Raw genomic sequence first — 18,950 nt, 5'->3', positions numbered from 1 at the left:
CGTTTAGAGGTAAAGACTGCGCGCCTAGGGTATTACCTCTGACTACACCTAGGCGGCAGCGTTTCCCTACTTCTTGGGACAATTCTGCACCCTATGACCCTCCTCTGCACAGTATAAACAGAGTTGTTCTGTTTTCCTGCCATTCTTTTCCACCTGTGTCAATTTTGACTGACCAATTTGCATTGGTTCTGGCGGAGGTGACACGGGTGGAGGAGAGGTGTAGGAGACATACCTTACAGTGTTCTTACCCGGGTTTGTTTCTAATAGCGTAAACGCAGATCAACCCGTACTGCTAAGGCAATTGCTATTAATTATATTCAGTTATGCACTCAATACTTGGTCGGGAATCCTTTTGCAGAAATGGCTGCTTCAATGCGGTGTGGCATGGAGGCAATCAGCCTGTGGCACTGCTCAGGTGTTATGGAGGCCCAGGATGCTTCGATAGCGGCCTTAAGCTCATCCAGAGTGTTGGGTCTTGCGTCTCTCAACTTTCTCTTCACAATATCCCACAGATTCTCTATGGGGTTCAGGTCAGGAGAGTTGGCAGGCCAATTGAGCACAGTAATACCATGGCCAGTAAACCATTTACCAGTGGTTTTGGCACTGTGAGCAGGTGCCAGGTCGTGCTGAAAAATGAAATCTTCATCTCCATAAAGCTTTTCAGCAGATGGAAGCATGAACCCACTTTTGAACCAGAAACAGCGGCAGAGGCGCCTGACCTGGGCTACAGAGAAGCAGCACTGGACTGTTACTCAGTGGTCCAAAATACTTTTTTTGGATGAAAGCAACTTTTACATGTCATTCGGAAATCAAGGTGCCAGAGTCTGGAGGAAGACTGGGGAGAGGGAAATGCCAAAATGCCTGAAGTCCAGTGTGAAGTTCCCACAGTCAGTGATGGTCTGGGGTGCCATGTCAGCTGCTGGTGTTGGTCCACTGTGTTTTATCAAGGGCAGGGTCAATGCAGCTAGCTATCAGGAGATTTTGGAGCACTTCATGCTTCCATCTGCTGAAAAGCTTTATGGAGAGGAAGATTTCATTTTTCAGCATGACCTGGCACCTGCTCACAGTGCCAAAACCACTGGTAAATGGTTTACTGGCCATGGTATTACTGTGCTCAATTGGCCTGCCAACTCTCCTGACCTGAACCACATAGAGAATCTGTGGGATATTGTGAAGAGAAAGTTGAGAGACGCAAGACCCAACACTCTGGATGAGCTTAAGGCCGCTATCGAAGCATCCTGGGCCTCCATAACACCTGAGCAGTGCCACAGGCTGATTGCCTCCATGCCACGCCGCATTGAAGCAGTCATTTCTGTAAAAGGATTCCCGACCAAGTATTGAGTGCATAACTGAACATAATTATTTGAAGGTTGACTTTTTTTGTTTTAAAAACACTTTTCTTTTATTGATCGGATGAAATATGCTAATTTTTTGAGATAGGAATTTTGGGTTTTCATGAGCTGTATGCCAAAATCATCAATATTAAAACAATAAAAGGCTTGAACTACTTCAGTTGTGTGTAATGAATCTAAAATATATGAAAGTCTAATATTTATCAGTACATTACAGAAAATAATGAACTTTATCACAATATGCTAATTTTTTTAGAAGATCCTGTATATATATATATATATACACACACACACACACATATATATATATATATATATATATATATATATATATATATATATATATATATATATTTATTTTTTTTTAGGACTTACGAGGCCACAAGTATGAAAAAAGTTAAATACCATTTCATAATCCAGATCCATGGAGGACGGCATCTGCGCCCCCCCATTCATTCCGCCATGGCACCCGCAGTAATACCGGCCCCGGTCGGGTTCCGACCCCTCCAAACGGGTCGGGTTCTCATTCCCCCCTCAATATGGCCGCCACAGATTGCCGCTGCTGCGCAGTCCGCATAGATGCGATTGCGGCTGCACAGCTCTAGGTCCTCCTCCCGATGCGTCCGATGTATGCACGCATATTGATGACGCGGCAGGAGGAGGCCCTAGAGCTGCGCAGGTGCAATCGCGTCTGTGCGGACTGCGCAGCCGCGGCAATCTGTGGTGGCCATATTGAGGAGGGAATGAGAACCTGACCTGTTCGGAGGGGTCGGGAGTCGGTACCCGACCGGGGCCGGTATTACTGCGGGAGCCATGGGGGAATGAACGGGAGGGCGCGGATGGCGTCCTCCATGGATCTGGATTATGAAAAGGTATTAAACTTTTTTCACATTTGTGGCCTAGGAAGTCCGTTAAATATTGTTTCCTGCTATCTTTTTAACATATCCTGCAAATTTGGTGTTGCTAGGATGTAAGGGGCCTTTGCTATTAACTGCTAAAGTCGGCGGGTGATGATAACCAACCAGAATTATAGGGGTGCAAAAGTGCTGAATTCTGCTAAGGCTTCCAATGGCTCCATATTTCACTTTCCAAAATCTCACATCTTTTCAAAGGGCAATTGCTCAGCAGTGGCAAATTTTCTAGCATTGTAGGAACTGTTAGGGGGATCATAACTGGTGAGTTTCGGGCCCCTAGGCCGAAGAGGTCATAGCCTAGGGTCACAAAAACCTGTTTATTTGGGCAATTTCAATGGTGGCGAGTCTGACGTACATAAATCGCAGCAATGGCCGTTAGCAACGTCTGAATCTCACAAAATGTCTCATGCAGGTAGAAGACATATTGTTAGACTTGGGCTCCAAAGATGGGTTCCCTACATCTCTGCAAACCAGAGTTACAGGGCTCCAAATTTGGTAAAATCCCCCATAGGCTTTCATTGGGCCTCCTATTTACAGTTCCAAAATCTCACATCTTTTCAAAGGGCAATTGCTCAGCAGTGGCAAATTTTCTAGCATTGTAGGAACTGTTAGAGGGATCATAACTGATGAGTTTCGGGCCCCTAGGCCGAAGAGGTCATAGCCTAGGGTCACAAAAACCTGTTTATTTGGTCAATTTCAATGGTAGTGATGCTGACGTACATAAATCGCAGCCATGGCCGTTAGCAACGTCTGAATTTCACAAAATGTCTCATGCAGGTAGAAGACATATTGTTAGACTTGGATTCCAAAGATGGGGTCCCTACATCTCTGCAAACCAGAGTTACAGGGGTCCAAAATTGGTAAAATCCCCCATAGGCTTTCATTGCCTCCCTATTTCACTTTCCAAAATCTCACATCTTTTCAAAGGGCAATTGCTCAGCAGTGGCAAATTTTCTAGCATTGTAGGGACCCTTAGGGGGAACATGACTGGTGAGTTTTGGGCCCCTAGGCCAAAGAGGTCATAGCCTAGGGTCACAAAAACCTGTTTATTTGGGCTATTTCAATGGTAGTGATGCTGACGTACATAAATCGCAGCCATGGCCGTTAGCAACGTCTGAATTTCACGAAATGTCTCATGCAGGTAGAAGACATATTGTTAGACTTGGATTCCACAGATGGGGTCCCTACATCTCTGCAAACCAGAGTTACAGGGGTCCAAAATTGGTAAAATCCCCCATAGGCTTTCATTGCCTCCCTATTTCACTTTCCAAAATCTCACATCTTTTCAAAGGGCAATAGCTCAGCAGTGGCAAATTTTCTAGCATTGTAGGGACCCTTAGGGGGAACATGACTGGTGAGTTTTGGGCCCCTAGGCCAAAGAGGTCATAGCCTAGGGTCACAAAAACCTGTTTATTTGGGCTATTTCAATGGTAGTGATGCTGACGTACATAAATCGCAGCCATGGCCGTTAGCAACGTCTGAATTTCACGAAATGTCTCATGCAGGTAGAAGACATATTGTTAGACTTGGATTCCAAAGATGGGGTCCCTACATCTCTGCAAACCAGAGTTACAGGGGTCCAAAATTGGTAAAATCCCCAATAGGCTTTCATTGCCTCCCTATTTCACTTTCCAAAATCTCACATCTTTTCAAAGGGCAATTGCTCAGCAGTGGCAAATTTTCTAGCATTGTAGGGACCCTTAGGGGGAACATGACTGGTGAGTTTAGGGCCCCTAGGCCAAAGAGGTCATAGCCTAGGGTCACAAAAACCTGTTTATTTGGGCTATTTCAATGGTAGTGATGCTGACGTACATAAATTGCAGCCATGGCCGTTAGCAACGTCTGAATTTCACGAAATGTCTCATGCAGGTAGAAGACATATTGTTAGACTTGGATTCCAAAGATGGGGTCTCTACATCTCTGCAAACCAGAGTTACAGGGCTCCAAAATTGGTAAAATCCCCCCATAGGCTTTCATTGGGCCTACTATTTACCGTTCCAAAATCTCACACCATTTCCAAGGGCAATGGCTCAGCAGTGGCAAAACTCACCAGTCATGATCCCCCTAAGAGTCCCTACAATGCTAGAAAATTTGGTACTGCTGAGCCATTGCCCTTTGAAAAGATGTGAGATTTTGGAAAGTGAAATAGGGAGCCAATGAAACCCTATGGGGGATTTTACTAGTTTTGCACCCCTGTAACTCTGGTTTGCAGAGATGTAGGGACCAAATCTTTGGAATCCAAGTCTAACAATATGTCTTCTACCTGCATGAGACATTTCGTGAAATTCAGACGTTGCTAACGGCCATGGCTGCGATTTATGTACGTCAGCATCACTACCATTGAAATTGACCAAATAAACAGGTTTTTGTGACCCTAGGCTATGACCTCTTTGGCCTAGGGGCCCGAAACTCACCAGTCATGTTCCCCCTAAGGGTCCCTACAATGCTAGAAAATTTGCCACTTCTGAGCAATTGCCCTTTGAAAAGATGTGAGATTTTGGAAAGTGAAATAGGGAGGCAATGAAAGCCTATGGGGGATTTTACCAATTTTGGACCCCTGTAACTCTGGTTTGCAGAGATGTAGGGACCCCATCTTTGGAATCCAAGTCTAACAATATGTCTTCTACCTGCATGAAACATTTCGTGAAATTCAGACGTTGCTAACGGCCATGGCTGCGATTTATGTACGTCAGCATCACTACCATTGAAATTGCCCAAATAAACAGGTTTTTGTGACCCTAGGCTATGACCTCTTTGGCCTAGGGGCCCGAAACTCACCTGTCATGTTCCCCCTAATGGTCCCTACAATGCTAGAAAATTTGCCACTGCTGAGCAATTGCCCTTTGAAAAGATGTGAGATTATGGAAAGTGAAATAGGGAGGCAATGAAAGCCTATGGGGGATTTTACCAATTTTGGAGCCCTGTAACTCTGGTTTGCAGAGATGTAGAGACCCCATCTTTGGAATCCAAGTCTAACAATATGTCTTCTACCTGCATGAGACATTTCGTGAAATTCAGACGTTGCTAACAGCCATGGCTGCGATTTATGTACGTCAGCATCACTACCATTGAAATTGACCAAATAAACAGGTTTTTGTGACCCTAGGCTATGACCTCTTCGGCCTAGGGGCCCGAAACTCACCAGTTATGATCCCCCTAACAGTTCCTACAATGCTAGAAAATTTGCCACTGCTGAGCAAATGCCCTTTGAAAAGATGTGAGATTTTGGAACTGTAAATAGGAGGCCCACTGAAAGCCTATGGGGGATTTTACCAAATTTGGAGCCCTGTAACTCTGGTTTGCAGAGATGTAGGGAACCCATCTTCGGGCCCCTAGGCCGAAGAGGTCATAGCCTAGGGTCACAAAAACCTGTTTATTTGGTCAATTTCAATGGTAGTGATGCTGACGTACATAAATCGCAGCCATGGCCGTTAGCAACGTCTGAATTTCACGAAATGTCTCATGCAGGTAGAAGACATATTGTTAGACTTGGATTCCAAAGATGGGGTCCCTACATCTCTGCAAACCAGAGTTACAGGGGTCCAAAATTGGTAAAATCCCCCATAGGCTTTCATTGCCTCCCTATTTCACTTTCCAAAATCTCACATCTTTTCAAAGGGCAATTGCTGGAAGGAGGAGAGGAAAGCGCCGGCACTGCTGTCATACACTTTATTGAGACAATAATAAAATCCATGCAGGAAAATTCTTCCAGACAAAAATGGAAAAGACACATACCGTGGGTGGATGTAACAGGTGCGGTGGGTGCGGTGGGTGGGGTGCCTCACCCAACCCACCGCACCCACCGCACCTGTTACATCCACCCACGGTATGTGTCTTTTCCATTTTTGTCTGGAAGAATTTTTCTGCATGGATTTTATTATTGTCTCAATAAAGTGTATGACAGCAGTGCCGGCGCTTTCCTCTCCTCCTTCCAGCAATTGCCCTTTGAAAAGATGTGAGATTTTGGAAAGTGAAATAGGGAGGCAATGAAAGCCTATGGGGGATTTTACCAATTTTGGACCCCTGTAACTCTGGTTTGCAGAGATGTAGGGACCCCATCTTTGGAATCCAAGTCTAACAATATGTCTTCTACCTGCATGAGACATTTCGTGAAATTCAGACGTTGCTAACGGCCATGGCTGCGATTTATGTACGTCAGCATCACTACCATTGAAATTGACCAAATAAACAGGTTTTTGTGACCCTAGGCTATGACCTCTTCGGCCTAGGGCCCCGAAACTCACCAGTTATGATCCCCCTAACAGTTCCTACAATGCTAGAAAATTTACCACTGCTGAGCAATTGCCCTTTGAAAAGATGTGAGATTTTGGAAAGTGAAATAGGGAGCCAATGAAAGCCTATGGGGGATTTTACCAATTTTGGACCCCTGTAACTCTGGTTTGCAGAGATGTATGGAACCCATCTTTGAAGTCCAAGTCTAACAATACGTCTTCTACCTGCATTTCGTGAGATTCAGACGTTGCTAACGGCCATGGCTGCGATTTATGTACGTCACACTCGCCACCATTGAAATTGCCCAAATAAACAGGTTTTTGTGACCCTAGGCTATGACCTCTTCGGCCTAGGGGCCCGAAACTCACTAGTTATGATCCCCTAACAGTTCCTGCAATGCTAGAAAATTTGCCACTGCTGAGTAATTGCCCTTTGAAAAGATTTGAGATTTTTGAAAGTGAAATAGGGAGCCTAATGGAAGCCTATGTCAGAATTCAGCACTTTTGCACCCCTATAATTCTGGTTGGTTATCATCACCCGCCGACTTTAGCAGTTAATAGCAAAGGCCCCTTACATCCTAGCAACACCAAATTTGCAGGATATGTTAAAAAGATAGCAGAAAACAATATTTAAAGGACTTCCGAGGCCACAAATGTGGCCTTTTCACAATCCAGATCCATGGAGGACGCCATCCGCGCCCTCCCGTTCATTCCCCCATGGCTCCCGCAGTAATAACGGCCCCGGTCGGGTCCCGACTCCCGAGTCCGACCCCTCCGAACAGGTCGGGTTCTCATTCCCCCCTCAATATGGCCGCCACAGATTGCCGCGGCTGCGCAGTCCGCACAGACGCGATTGCACCTGCGCAGCTCTAGGGCCTCCTCCTGCCACGTCATCAATATGCGTGCATACATCGGACGCATCGGGAAGAGGACCTAGAGCTGTGCAGCCACAATCGCATCTTTGCGGACTGCGCAGCCGCGGCAATCTGTGGCGGCCATATTGAGGGGGGAATGAGAACCCGACCCGTTTGGAGGGGTCGGGACCCGACCGGGGCCGGTATTACTGCGGGTGCCATGGCGGAATGAACGGGGGGCGCAGATGGCGTCCTCCATGGATCTGGATTATGAAATGGTATTTAACTTTTTTCATACTTGTGGCCTCGTAAGTCCTTTGAAAAAAAAAATAAATAAAAAAAATAAATAAATATATATATATATATATATATATATATATATATGTGTGTATATATATATATATGTGTGTATATATATATATATATATATATATATATATATATATATACATACATTTTTATGTGCTGAGTGTGGGAAATAAATGAAAAAAAAATGACGTGGGGTCCCCCCTCCCGAGCCTCTGTAACCCCTTGTCCCCCATGCAGGCTGGGATAGCCAGAATGCGGAGCCCCGGCCGACTGGGGCTTCGCACCCTGAGCTATGCCAGCCCGCATGGTCCATGGTATGGGGGGCTCCGGGGGGGGGGGGGGGGGGGCGGGGCAGCCAAGCCTTCCATTCCCCCCCCCCCCCCCCGGAGCCCTTGTCCAATCCATGGACAAGGGGCTCTTCCCCACCTCCGGTGCCCCAGGAGGAGGTGGGGGCGACGACTCCCTGGGGGGGGTTGATGGTGGCATCTGGGAGTCCCCTTTCAGAAGGGGACCCCAGATGCCCACCCCCCTCGCAGGAGAAATGAGTATAGGGGTACAGTACCCTTTACCCATTTCCACAAAGGGTTAAATGAAATAAAAACACAACCACGAGAAAAGTATTTTATTATTCTAAATTAACCATAAATACTTACCTGTACCTTTAAAAAAAGTTTTCCCACGCCAATATCCACGGTAAGCGATCCAACGAACTGTATCCTCTTATGTTGCGATCTTCAATTAAGTTGATTGAAGATCTCCGACGTCCCCCACATAGCAGAGAATGCGTCCTTTTGGACGCATAGCTGCTGGCTCCTGCTGTCTCTCCCCACCTCCTCACCTGTCACTCTCACCTAGCCTGGCACCCATGGGTGCGCTGGATGCCAGGCTAGGTGAGGGTGACAGGTGCAGGCAGGTGGGGAGAGACAGCAGCGAGCCGGCAGCTTCACGTCCTGCTCAGGACGCATTCTCTGCTATAGTAACAGTTCTTGAATCATCCGGTTCTTTTTAATGAATCGGTTCTTTTTTTTATGAATCGACTCATTTTACTTTGAAACTTTAAAATTGATTTTCTCAAAAAGTATAAGGTCTTTTTGAAAAAATGTTTTTCCTCTTGTTCCCACTATTCCACTTAACATTCCCAACAATTTTGGTGTTTCTACTATGTAAGGGGACTTTGCTATTAACCGTTAAAGTCGGCGGCCATTAAAGTCTATGGGGCGAATCGAACTTCCGCAAACGTTCGCCTGGTGCAGGCGAACGCGAACCCCCAAAGTTCGCCTGGAACCGTTCGCCGGCGAACCGTTTGCTACACCTCTAGTAGACAGTATAGAAGCCATGGAACACATGATATTAATGTCCCATGACAGATCTGAGCAATATACCCAGAGCCGGATTAAGGCTAAATGGGGCCCTAAGCAAAGTAACTGATTTGGGCCCCCCATCATGTCGTAATAGAATCAGAAGATGCAGCTGCACAGCAACATGCCGCACACACCGGGGCAGCCGAGCTACTGGTTGCTATGGGCAACAGCCCGCTTTCCTCTGTGGGTGCACAATGCAGGGAATAGCAGTGGCAAAATGCAGAGTGAGAGATTAATGGCTGGGACATTTGCACTCAGGGGCTGGGGCACCCCTGTGAAGAGGGCACCAGATATCACAGCAGCAGCACTTTCCCCCTGCATCTCCAGCCTGGCATTAGCAGAAAGCTCTGGACACCGCCAAACCGGAAGCCGTTCCCCAGACAGAATTACATAACCACCCCCACCACCGAACAACCGATTTCCTCCCAAACTAGACAGCCACCATGCAGCCTCCATCCCAGTGAATACGATAGTCCAGCAGAGAAGGCAGCCGCAGCGGAGGAGAATGACAGCACCAGATGACTCACATTCACCTATTGCGATCCAAGCAGTAGAGGTCCCATCATCCGCAGCCCATCTGTCTCCTCTAGAGTGCTGCCGCTCTGTTACTACTACTATTACTACTTCCTAATTCCTGTCTGATCTGAGAATCAGGAAGTTCAGAGCGAGTGGCTGCACTGTAGAAGAGACAGATGGGTTTCAGATGACGGGATCTCTATCGCTTGGATCATGGATAGGTGAGTGAGCGTTTGCCATCTGCTGCTATCATTCTTGTTGCAGCTGTGGTTCTCTGTGGGAAGGGAGGGAGGAGTGGGCAGTGACAGAGCGCACAGTAGCAGGAGGGGGACCTAGGAGGAGAGCCTGGCTCTAAAGACAATCAGCAGCGCACAGCATCATTTGACAAGATAAGACAAATAACATTTATATTGCGCTTTTCTCCTGGCGGTGGCGGACTCAAAGCGCCACCGCTGCAGCCACTAGGACGCGCCCTATATGCAGGAGCAGTGTTAGAGAGACTTGCCTAAAGTCTCCTACTGAATAGGTGCTGGCTTACTGAACAAGCAGAGCCGAGATTCGATCCCTGGTGTCAGAGGCAGAGCCCTTAAAGGGACTCCGAGCAGTGCCTGTGGGTATGCCTTTAAGCATACCCACAACTAATTAATTACATCCTCACACCTACCAGCATGATGTTTGTAATTATATCCCCCTGGGTTCCTTATATGTCATTGCATTGTGCTGAATCGAGCTGCCGACTTCGGAGAAAAGTTGTCCTGTGTAATACAATGTAACTATGGAAAGATGCATATCATTTTGAAGCTCTCTTTCTCCTCTTTCCAATGATAGATAAACTGCCACCCTATGCCTTTTAGTTTTCGATATTAGCGAAAATAGTGAAAACTAAAAGACATAAGGTGGTGGTTTATATATCATTGGAAAGAGGAGAAAGAGAGCTTTAAAACATATGCATCTTTCCATAGTTACTGCACTGCTCAGAGTCCCTTTAACCAATATACCATCCAGCCACCGCTGACAGGATGTCGAGGGCTGGTTTATGTGCTGATGGGGCCCCTTTGACTCTGAATGGGGCCCCAAGAGACTGCTTTTGTTGCCTGGTCGGTAATAAGGCCCTGCCCTGACCTGGTCAGTTTGGAATGAGTTTCAGTGGCTAACTATGAAACTCTGCCCCTCTCCCGCTATTTTCCTTGTTCTTTTACTTCTGGTTTTTCCTCTCTTCCCGGTGTGAGAGGTGAGAGCTCTCTGTTAATATCATTCTTGAACATGCAACTCTCTTATACCTCCTTTTCTAGTTGATGTTCATTTAAGATGCCAATTACCTTTATGCAGCTGAACTGAAAGATCTGAGTCAGCTTGATATATATATGAGATATAGATAGTACTCCCATGCCCAATCAATAGTAACATGGAAATGTGGTTGCTATCTTATCTGTGACTCTATGTATCTTGCACGCTGTAAAATTTTGTTTACTAGGTGTTTACTTCTGGCATTACTCTGTATATTTCTATTATTGATCTTTTCAATAAACTTTAATTGCAAAAAAAAAAAAAAGAAAAAAAAAAAAGAAAGAAAAGGAGTAAAGGAGTAAGACCCTTTTTAGATATTATGCAGTGGACATACTGTACTTGGAACATGAACATTGTCTGTGTTGCAGGGAGAAGAAGACACAGAAGGTGATAAAGTTTTGAATATATGTGAGGCAGAAGATGCAGGTGAGTGCATGTGGGTGTTGGATATCTAAGCAGGAAAAAAAGGGCGCATGCAGCAAGTGGACTAAATGGGCACCACCATAGGTGCCAATACAAAATAGTGGTCTTTGGGTGCCAGGGCGGAAATTTGGGAGCCCGATATATATAGTGGGCGCTGACACAGCCCAGTTTCACCCGAAAAATATTTTAGAATAGGTTGTAAAGAGGTCATAGAAGCTTTTAGGTTTTTAATTGCTCACAGTAGCCATACAAGGGTGAGTTTTCGTCACTTCAATTAAATATACATTTCTTCAAAGGGGGCAACTTTTTTTTTTAATAATTTGAGCAAAAAATGCCTCAAGTGACATTTCGACCTTATAGTTTCACCCCTGGGCCCATATGCAATTAATTTTTTCACCTGAGTTATCTCCTAGGAGATAATTTTCATTTTCTCTTTAAACTAAATTTTCAGCATTTTACAATAAAAAAAAAGGTACCCAAAAGTTGGTGAAAAAGTACAATCAATTTTTATTTTGAGTATTTTCTTGCTTGCTGGTGGCTTAAAAGACATTTTATGACAAGTTGTGAAAATATCACGTAGGAGAAAACTCAGGAGAAAAAGTGAATTGCATATGGCCCCTGGTGTCACTAATGGCTAGTCAACACTCTCACAGCCTCACCCTGCACAGAGATTTTCCAGCATTCGAAATGACATTCTGTGTAGAAGCCAGCTGAGCGGGTCACTCACAACCGGTGCTAACACACATACAATCAAATTTCTTTCGAACTCGTGTCTAGACAGGGATATGGCCTGAAGAAAAAACAACTTTTTTGTTAAACCCTTCTCTATACAAAAACAAAATATTGTTACGCTAACGCCCAGAGGCAGATTCAATGCTATGTATATTCAGGGCAGGAGACTGCCAAAAATAATTTATTTTCATTTGAATTAAATGCCTGAAATAACAAAAAATAAACAATAAAGCGAAAGGGAATAACATGAAAGGTGTACTTGAGAGAAAAAAAAAGGGAATGCAAAAGATACTTACCTCAGTAAGCCCCAACCTCCTTCATTATCCCCCCCCCCCCCCCCGCGTTCCAGTTCTGGGACCCTCTGAACATATTTTGACAAGAACTTGTTGAATATGTTTACATGACAATGCTCCCATACATATATGCTGTGATTGCCACACTGCCACGCTCCTACACAAATGGGAGCAGGGCTATGAACAAGAAATGGGTCTTGGCAAGAAGTGGTGTGAGGTGGAGAAGGATCAGAGAAGCCTTTGTATGTTAAAGTGGAACCCTGTGCTGATAAAGAATGTCAGTCGTGACTCCCGGTATCACAGGAATAGCAGTGGAAGTGGGGAATTTCAATTCAAAGTTTTAAAAAAAAAAAGTTTTGGCTATAACTGGGCTTTAAATGTTTATTTGTAAAACAGAAATATTTAAAAAAAATATCATCAGACATCAATTAAAAAAAAAAAAAAAATTATTACCCAGCCTGGAAATTACCGTTCATGTTCACAACAGATAGTCACAGATAGTTAGGTGGGACTAACAGAGAAAAAATAACAATCTCTAGATTGCAGACATTTGTTGAATCCTGTGTTTGTGTGTATCATTCAGCTGCTGCCTAAAGCCCCATCTACACCATACGATTCTTTGTCCGATTTGATTCATTGATTTGATTCGATTCAATCCGACATGTCCGATTCATGATTCAATTCAATTTCCAATTCAAAACAATGGCAAATTGAATCGAATCATGAATCGGACATGTCAGATTGAATCTAATCGAATCAATGAATTGAAATCGAACTGAATCAAATCGGACAAAGAATCCTATGGTGTAGATGGGGCTTCACAGTCCAGGGTGAGATTTGGGAAGTTCATTGGATGGACAGATGTGTGATTGGAGAAGTGGATTGTATATACCAGCACAGCTAGACATAACATTCTGATGACAACACATGCTGACCACAAGTCCCTTGGCACATCTTTGTTAGTGGACATGCCTAGCCAGTAGCTAACAAGCACACACACTAATGGGAAGGAGCTGGATGTCTGCTTTATGCTGTATGTGAAATGTTTTTTTCTGTAGGTATTTAAGAATCAGTGGCCCTAAAACTGGAAGCCTTCTACTCCAAACAGTAAAGCTTGTGTCCATCCTGCACCCACAAATCAATCAATATGTAGAGTTTATACAAATCCAAATACACTAGAAACGTTGCGCTCAATCAACAAGTATTGGGTTTTCCTATAAGGAAAATTTCTCCAGTTAAAGTCACTATGAATAAGTGAATAAACAACAGTTCATTAACACAAACACATTAAAAAGTCCTTAGGCTTTCTGTTTTGTGGAGCGCTCCTGTAAATGTGTATATACATTGAAAAATATCTAATTTGGGCGGAGTTACGGCGTGACGTCACGCGTGTTTGCCGGTCGGACGCGGCTGGAGATTACACGCTGCTGTTTTTTAATATTTACATCGGCGGTTCGTCAATTTCACTTTAGTGGCATCATACGCTTGGGACAACCACTGAGTGGAGGGAGACTTGCCGGAGAGGCTGTGGGGTGGCCTATACCCCAGATGCGAGACTTGGCCCTGAGGGTCATCAGATCCGGTGAGTTCACACCTGATGGGGGGATCCCTCAACCTAATTTGTGGTGATTGCTACGTTAAAGGCAGGGAGCCTTTAACGTAGCAATCACCACAAATTAGGTTGAGGGATCCCCCCATTATCTTCATATAAAGGCAGTCAGCGCTTCAGCAGATGTTAATGCAGGGAGCATTAACATCTGCTGAAGCGCTGACTGCCTTTATATGAAGATAATATGTAGAGTTTGATTACATATAAAACTTCATTTTCACGCTGCTTGCTTCTTTTATGGACTTTACCATTTCTGAAATGCTGACTGGAAATCTAATGCTCTTTGTAAGTTATGACTTTGTTAAAACTAAACACCTCTGCAAGCATAAAGTTGTATTCTACTGACGAATTCCTTAAAGGACAACTGAACTTAGAGTTATATGAAGGCAGGGGCGTAGCTTGGGGTGGGTGGGGTAGGTCACGTGCGCCCGGGCGCTGGGTCCCTAAGGGCGCATATTCCTCTTTCACAATGAATGCAGAGCTGGCAGCAGATGAGGGACTGTGTAATTTGTCTCCAAACAGTCCTACTATTCTAGTCTCTCTGGATCTCCTGTGAGCGCCCCCTCCTTTCTCCTCCTCTATCTAGGGGCGGGGCTGAGCAGAGGAGACCGGGAAAATCGAGACAGGAAGTTCTGGATGGAGTCAGGTAGCTATACGGGAGAGGGGACTGTGAGCAGAGATGAATCTGTGTAGCAGCATATAGGGCTCGATTCACAAAGCGGTGATAACCCAGTTATCACGCCTAAAAGACTTTAGGCGTGATAACCTTTGCACCACTGAGTTATCACCGATTTTTGCTCTAACTCGCGCGAAGTTTCCGCGCGTACGCGCGCAAAGTCCCATAGGGTTTAATGGGAGCTTTGCGCGAAGCGGGGACGCTGCGCGCGCGTGCGCGGTTGCGCGCGGAAAATTCGCGCAAGTTGCTTCTTATCATGCCTAAAGTGAGTTTAGGCGTGATAAGGGGCTTTTCACTGGCGTGCAAACACTTTGCACCGCTTTGTGAATCGAGCCCATACTGTACATAGCTACACACAGTGTGTATATGTAGATGCTCTCTTTCTGGCTTGTGTGCACCTCGCTCTCCAGGCTAGATTTCTTCAGTAACATGCTGCTGTCACACTCTCCCCTGTCTGTGGAGTCCTGGGTCAGTCCTGCATGGCTCTAGCAGAGCAAACAGCATTCCTGTCAGCCTCGAGTCCAGAGTTACTGCCCCACACCCCCCTTCCTTATCAGCCCAACAGCAATAGTTACATAGTTATTTTGGTTGAAAAAAGACATACGTCCATCGAGTTCAACCAGTATAAAGTACAACACCAGCCTGCTCCCTCACATATCCCTGTTGATCCAGAGGAAGGCGAAAAAACCCTTACAAGGCATGGTCCAATTAGCCCCTAAAGGGAAAAATTCCTTCCCGACTCCAGATGGCAATCAGATAAAATCCCTGGATCAACATCATTAGGCATTACCTAGTAATTGTAGCCATGGATGTCTTCCAACGCAAGAAAAGCATCTAAGCCCCCTTTAAATGCAGGTATAGAGTTTGCCATAACGACTTCCTGTGGCAATGCATTCCACATCTTACTCACTCTTACAGTAAAGAACCCTTTCCTAAATAAATGGCTAAAACGTTTTTCCTCCATGCGCAGATCATGTCCTCTAGTCCTTTGAGAAGGCCTATGGACAAAAAGCTCATCCGCCAAGCTATTATATTGCCCTCTGATGTATTTATACATGTTAATTAGATCCCCTCTAAGGCGTCTTTGCTCTAGACTAAATAAACCCAGTTTATCTAACCTTTCTTGATAAGCGAGACCTTCCATCCCACGTATCAATTTTGTTGCTCATCTCTGCACCTGATCTAGAACTTCAAAAAGTTTTTTATGTGGTGCCCAGAACTGAATTCCATATTCCAGATGTGGCCTTACTAGAGAGTTAAACAGGGGCAATATTATGCTAGCATCTCGAGTTTTTATTTCCCTTTTAATGCATCCCAAAATTTTGTTAGCTTTAGTAAATCTCCACTTTCCCAGCACAGCCCCCCCCCCCCCCCCCTTCTCTTGCAGCCACAGTGACCAGATATAGGGCCACTAAACACAATGGGCTCGATTCACAAAGCGGTGATAACTCAGTTATCACGCCTAAAAGACTTTAGGCGTGATAACCTTTGCACCAGCAAAGTTATCACCGCTTTGTACTCTAACTCGCGCGAAGTTCCCGCGCGTGCGCAAAGTCCCATAGGGCTTAATGGGCACTTCGCGCGAAGCAGCCAGCAATGGTCAGCTAAAGTATACCTCACCAGGGGGGCATTTTACATTAAGGGTGACAGAGCCGGGGGTTCTATCGTGTTCTTTGTTCATCCCAATATTACACGACGTTCCCACCGCACACCCAATCAAGCAAGTCGGCCCGACATCTTGCAGCACGTCCAATCAATACACATGACCAATTTTGGCTCTAAAGTGTCCGCATCGATTGGGCATGCTCTTGGCGGCATCGATTTTCATACTATCCGATTATAATAATCGAATTAGATGGTCGATCAGCCGCCAAGTCGCTTTATGTATGGCCACCTGTATATTATTATTATCATCATCGTGTATTGTTTATGTAGTGCTGACATCTTCTGCAGCACTGTACAAAGTACATAGTCATGTCACATACTGTCCTCAGAGGAGCTCACAATCTAATCCTACCATAGTCATAGTAAAATGCTACCTTACTATTATTATTATGTATTTATATAGCACTGGCATTTTCTGCAGTACATTACAGAGTACATAGTCATGTCACTGACTGTCTTTAGAGGAGCTCACAATCTTGTCATTCCGTTTTCATGGTGTAATGTCCTATCATATTATTACATACACTGCAAACGCCTGATTTTTCAGCAACAGTTAGGCTTCCTGCATACTGCATGCGATTCCGATTTTTCATTGGTTTTTACATCCGATTACGATTTTTAATCGTTACTGCATGCTGCATTTTTACCTCCGTTTTCCTGTTAATTGCATTCAGGGAAAATCTGAATCGGAAACCAATCGCAAAACGGATTTGCCTCAAGCATATTGGTTCCAGTCTCACCCCACCTGCTGTAAGCCATTGCATATTACACTGCTCCATCTTCCCTCTGCCCCATGGGATGCATTGATATGAGCTTGTAGTCAGAACTGTATTCCTAGGCCCAATCCCTATGGGTGATAGTTATGGAGCGTGTGTACACTGTTAAAGTGAATGGGAACCCGTTCATAAATAAAAAAAGTCAGATACTCACCTAAGGAGAGGGAGGCTCTGGGTCCCATAGAGCTTACCCTCTCCTCTCCTGGTCCCCGTTGTTGCGCTGGCTCCCCGGTAGCGGTATTCGACCGTTTCGGTCAAATACCGCTGTTCCCGCGCCAAAGGGAGGCTTCGGAAATGCTTCGGGAGCCCGAGTGCTGGCGAAGACTGGCCACTCTACACTGCGCAAGCGCGAGCACCCGCTATGACGCGCGAGCCTTCTATATAGTAGAAGAGTAACTGAATTAATATACCTTGAATAGATAATTTAGGTAGTCCCTCCACGTACAAAGAAAGGGTAAGATTGTAAAATAATGATTGTATCATTGATAAGCACCTTTAGACTCTGGAGGGGTGGCTGGTAAAGCTTGGGCTAGGGAAATGAAAAGTACAAATCTGCCCCGAGTATATGTGGCTTGTGGATCGGAGAGGTGGGTTTAACAGCTCCAGCTGTGTGTGCTCCCCTCACCTGATATCTGGGTACAGCGGGGCTCTCAATCTACCAAAAAGGGGGGAGGGCCTTAGTGGCTACCTAAATGGTGGAACTCTTTAGCTACCTAAAGGAGGGGCTTTCTGGCTACCTAAAAGGGAGGTTGTCTTTCTACCTAAAGGGGGGGCTTTCTGGCTTCATGCATGGTGGCCTCCTTGACCACGCCCACATTTTTATATATGACCATGCCCATTTTCTGTGTGTGTGTGTGTGGGGGGGGGGGCGCAGAAACTGTCTTTGTCCCCGGGCGTTCAAAACCCTAGCTACGCCTCTGTATGAAGGCTGCCATATTTATTTCCTTTTAAACAATACCAGTTGCCTGGTTTCCCTGCTGATCTCTGTAGTTTCAGTAGTGTCTGAATCAGGGCCGGCTCTGTCATGAAGCAAGGTGAAACATTTGCTTAAGGCGCAGAGATTACAGGGGCAGCCTTTTTGTATTGTGTTTACACTAACAGCATGCAGTCAGAATAGGAGGAGAAGCGAGAGAAGAGCGAGGTGAAGAGGTCATCACTGGGGAAAAGCAGCTTGTTGTGCTGTGAGAGGAGTCTGATAGTGAGTGAGGAGGGGCAGCAGTGTTTCATTTGACTTGCACAGCAGAAAGGAGGATGTGGCACTGCTGTCCTGACTGAGAAGATATAGAGGACGGCCGAGTGTGTGCTATTGTGTTGAGCTGCAGCATGTCATGTGAAAGCGTATCCTCACAAGTTTGCCTCAGGCAGCAAAAAGTCTAGAACTGGTCCTGGTCTGAATCACACCAGACACAAGCATGCAGCTAATCTTGTCAGATCTGACAATAATGTCTGAAACACCTGATCTGCTGCATGCTTGTTCAAGGGCTGTGGCTAAAATGATTAGAGGCAGAGGATCAGCAGGATAACCAGGCAACTGGTATTACTTAAAAAGGAAACAAAAATGGCAGCCCCCATATCCCTTTCTCTTCAGTTGTCCTTTAAAGCAGAGGCGTCCGAGCCATTAGGCAGCTATAAATTTTCGCCTAAGGCGACAGGAAGAGGCAAGGGCGCTTCTGCACTGAGTAGTGAGAGAAGAAATGCCTCTCAGCTGACTCAGGTGTCAGTTTACACAGCAGCAGCAGCAGCGGGGCTGACTGGACTTCAGCTCAATGATTCAAAGAACCACAGTAATGAATGAGTCAGTGAGAGAAGGCACTCATCCTAGTCAGGGATCCGAGGAGTACAGCATCATCAGCTCCTGAGTCCGACTCCTGAGAATTCAGTCCCTCTCTCTCTGCTACTGCTAACTGAGTGGATGTAGAGACTGTGTAGCAGCCAGGCATTGACTTCCCCC

The 18,950-nt window shown here is 45.4% G+C and overlaps 1 protein-coding gene across 3 annotated transcripts in view; it reads left to right on the top strand.

Moving 5' to 3' along the window:
• The window catches only part of MXRA7 (matrix remodeling associated 7), a 316,448-nt gene that overhangs the window by 166,338 nt on the left and 131,160 nt on the right, over window positions 1–18,950 (top strand). For all 3 annotated transcript variants that reach the window (XM_068261997.1, XM_068261995.1, XM_068261996.1), the window contains one exon: window positions 11,194–11,251. In XM_068261997.1, the coding sequence (XP_068118098.1) occupies window positions 11,194–11,251 (58 nt within the window). The remainder of the gene's footprint in view (window positions 1–11,193; window positions 11,252–18,950) is intronic.

This window comes from Hyperolius riggenbachi, chromosome 12, assembly GCF_040937935.1.
Source record: "Hyperolius riggenbachi isolate aHypRig1 chromosome 12, aHypRig1.pri, whole genome shotgun sequence".
Classification (NCBI taxonomy): domain Eukaryota; kingdom Metazoa; phylum Chordata; class Amphibia; order Anura; family Hyperoliidae; genus Hyperolius; species Hyperolius riggenbachi.
Note: the sequence above shows the minus strand (reverse complement) of the source record. Positions and strands in the feature narration are given on the sequence as shown.